A 981-nucleotide genomic window follows, 5' to 3' on the forward strand; every position below is an offset into this window, starting at 1 on the left:
GTGTGGGGTGGTTGCAGGCTCGGGTTGCACGTCCCCTGCCTGTGCCTTGTCCCTAGCTCCTGCCCCACGGAGAGGGCAGCACCCAGGACTCGGTGACTTGAGGCACCCAGCACCCGATGGGTGCTCCCTGCTCTCTTCATTACCCCCCCGCCTTTGCTTTCCTCCCCATCAGGTGCCCCACTCCAGCCGCCCCTTCCCGCCGGGAGCCTCAAACCACACGGAGACGCCCCTGGAAGGAGCTCGCTGGCCTGACGCAGGCATGATGCCAGCGGAGCCGGGACGGCGAAGGAGGGCCTCATCCTGCCCCACGTCCCGGGATGCATCACTCTCAGCCCCATCTGTGCTGAGCCCCCGGGGACCCCTCTCCTGGGATGGCAGCTCCATCCCTGGGCTGGAGGGAGCTGAGCTGGAGGAGGCTGGGGATGATGGATGCACGGGGGGGATCACGTTAGGGGATGCTGGGGGGGGAGGTTGGCAATGACCTCCCAAATTTTGGCTCTTCCCACCCCTTGGGTGCTGCAGAGAGGGGACAAGGGGAGAACTGGAGGGAGCTGGGAGAGGCAACCGGCACCCACACCCCGTGGCGGTGGGTGAAGCGAGCGCTTGGGCTGGGATTTTCCCTCCGGGGCTTAGCAAAATCCTCCTGGGAAAAACAGCTTCTAACTCAGCAACACCCTGCGGAGGAGGAAAAAGCATCCTCCAGCTCTGCCCAGCACCGCCCGGGGAAAAACGCGCGGGCGGCCCGCCCCCCCCCCGACGGGAGCCAGGGCCCCGTGCCCGTACCTGCACCCTGGCTTCGGTCAGGTCCGTCCGCAGTGCCAGCTGCTCACGGGCGTAGACGTCGGGATAATGCGTCTTCTGGAAAACCTTTTCCAGCTCCTCCAGCTGGAACGTGCTGAAGGTCGTCCTGTTCCTCCTCTTCTTGCTCTTGCTCTTGCCCAGGGGCTCGGGGAGCTCGGGGACCCCGTGCTCCCGTAGGCT

The 981-nt window shown here is 65.9% G+C and overlaps 1 protein-coding gene across 1 annotated transcript in view; it reads right to left on the reverse strand.

Annotated features, from left to right (window-relative positions):
* Positions 1 to 979, reverse strand: part of OTP (orthopedia homeobox) — a gene marked incomplete at its 5' end in the record, with an annotated part of 1,615 nt that extends 636 nt beyond the window's left edge. The window contains one exon of the mRNA XM_009586592.1: positions 784 to 979. Within this exon, the coding sequence (XP_009584887.1) occupies positions 784 to 979 (196 nt within the window). The remainder of the gene's footprint in view (positions 1 to 783) is intronic.
* Between the last annotated feature and the right edge of the window lie 2 nt (positions 980 to 981).

Source organism: Fulmarus glacialis, unplaced genomic scaffold (genome assembly GCF_000690835.1).
Source record: "Fulmarus glacialis isolate BGI_N327 unplaced genomic scaffold, ASM69083v1 scaffold21341, whole genome shotgun sequence".
NCBI classification, from domain to species: Eukaryota; Metazoa; Chordata; class Aves; order Procellariiformes; family Procellariidae; genus Fulmarus; species Fulmarus glacialis.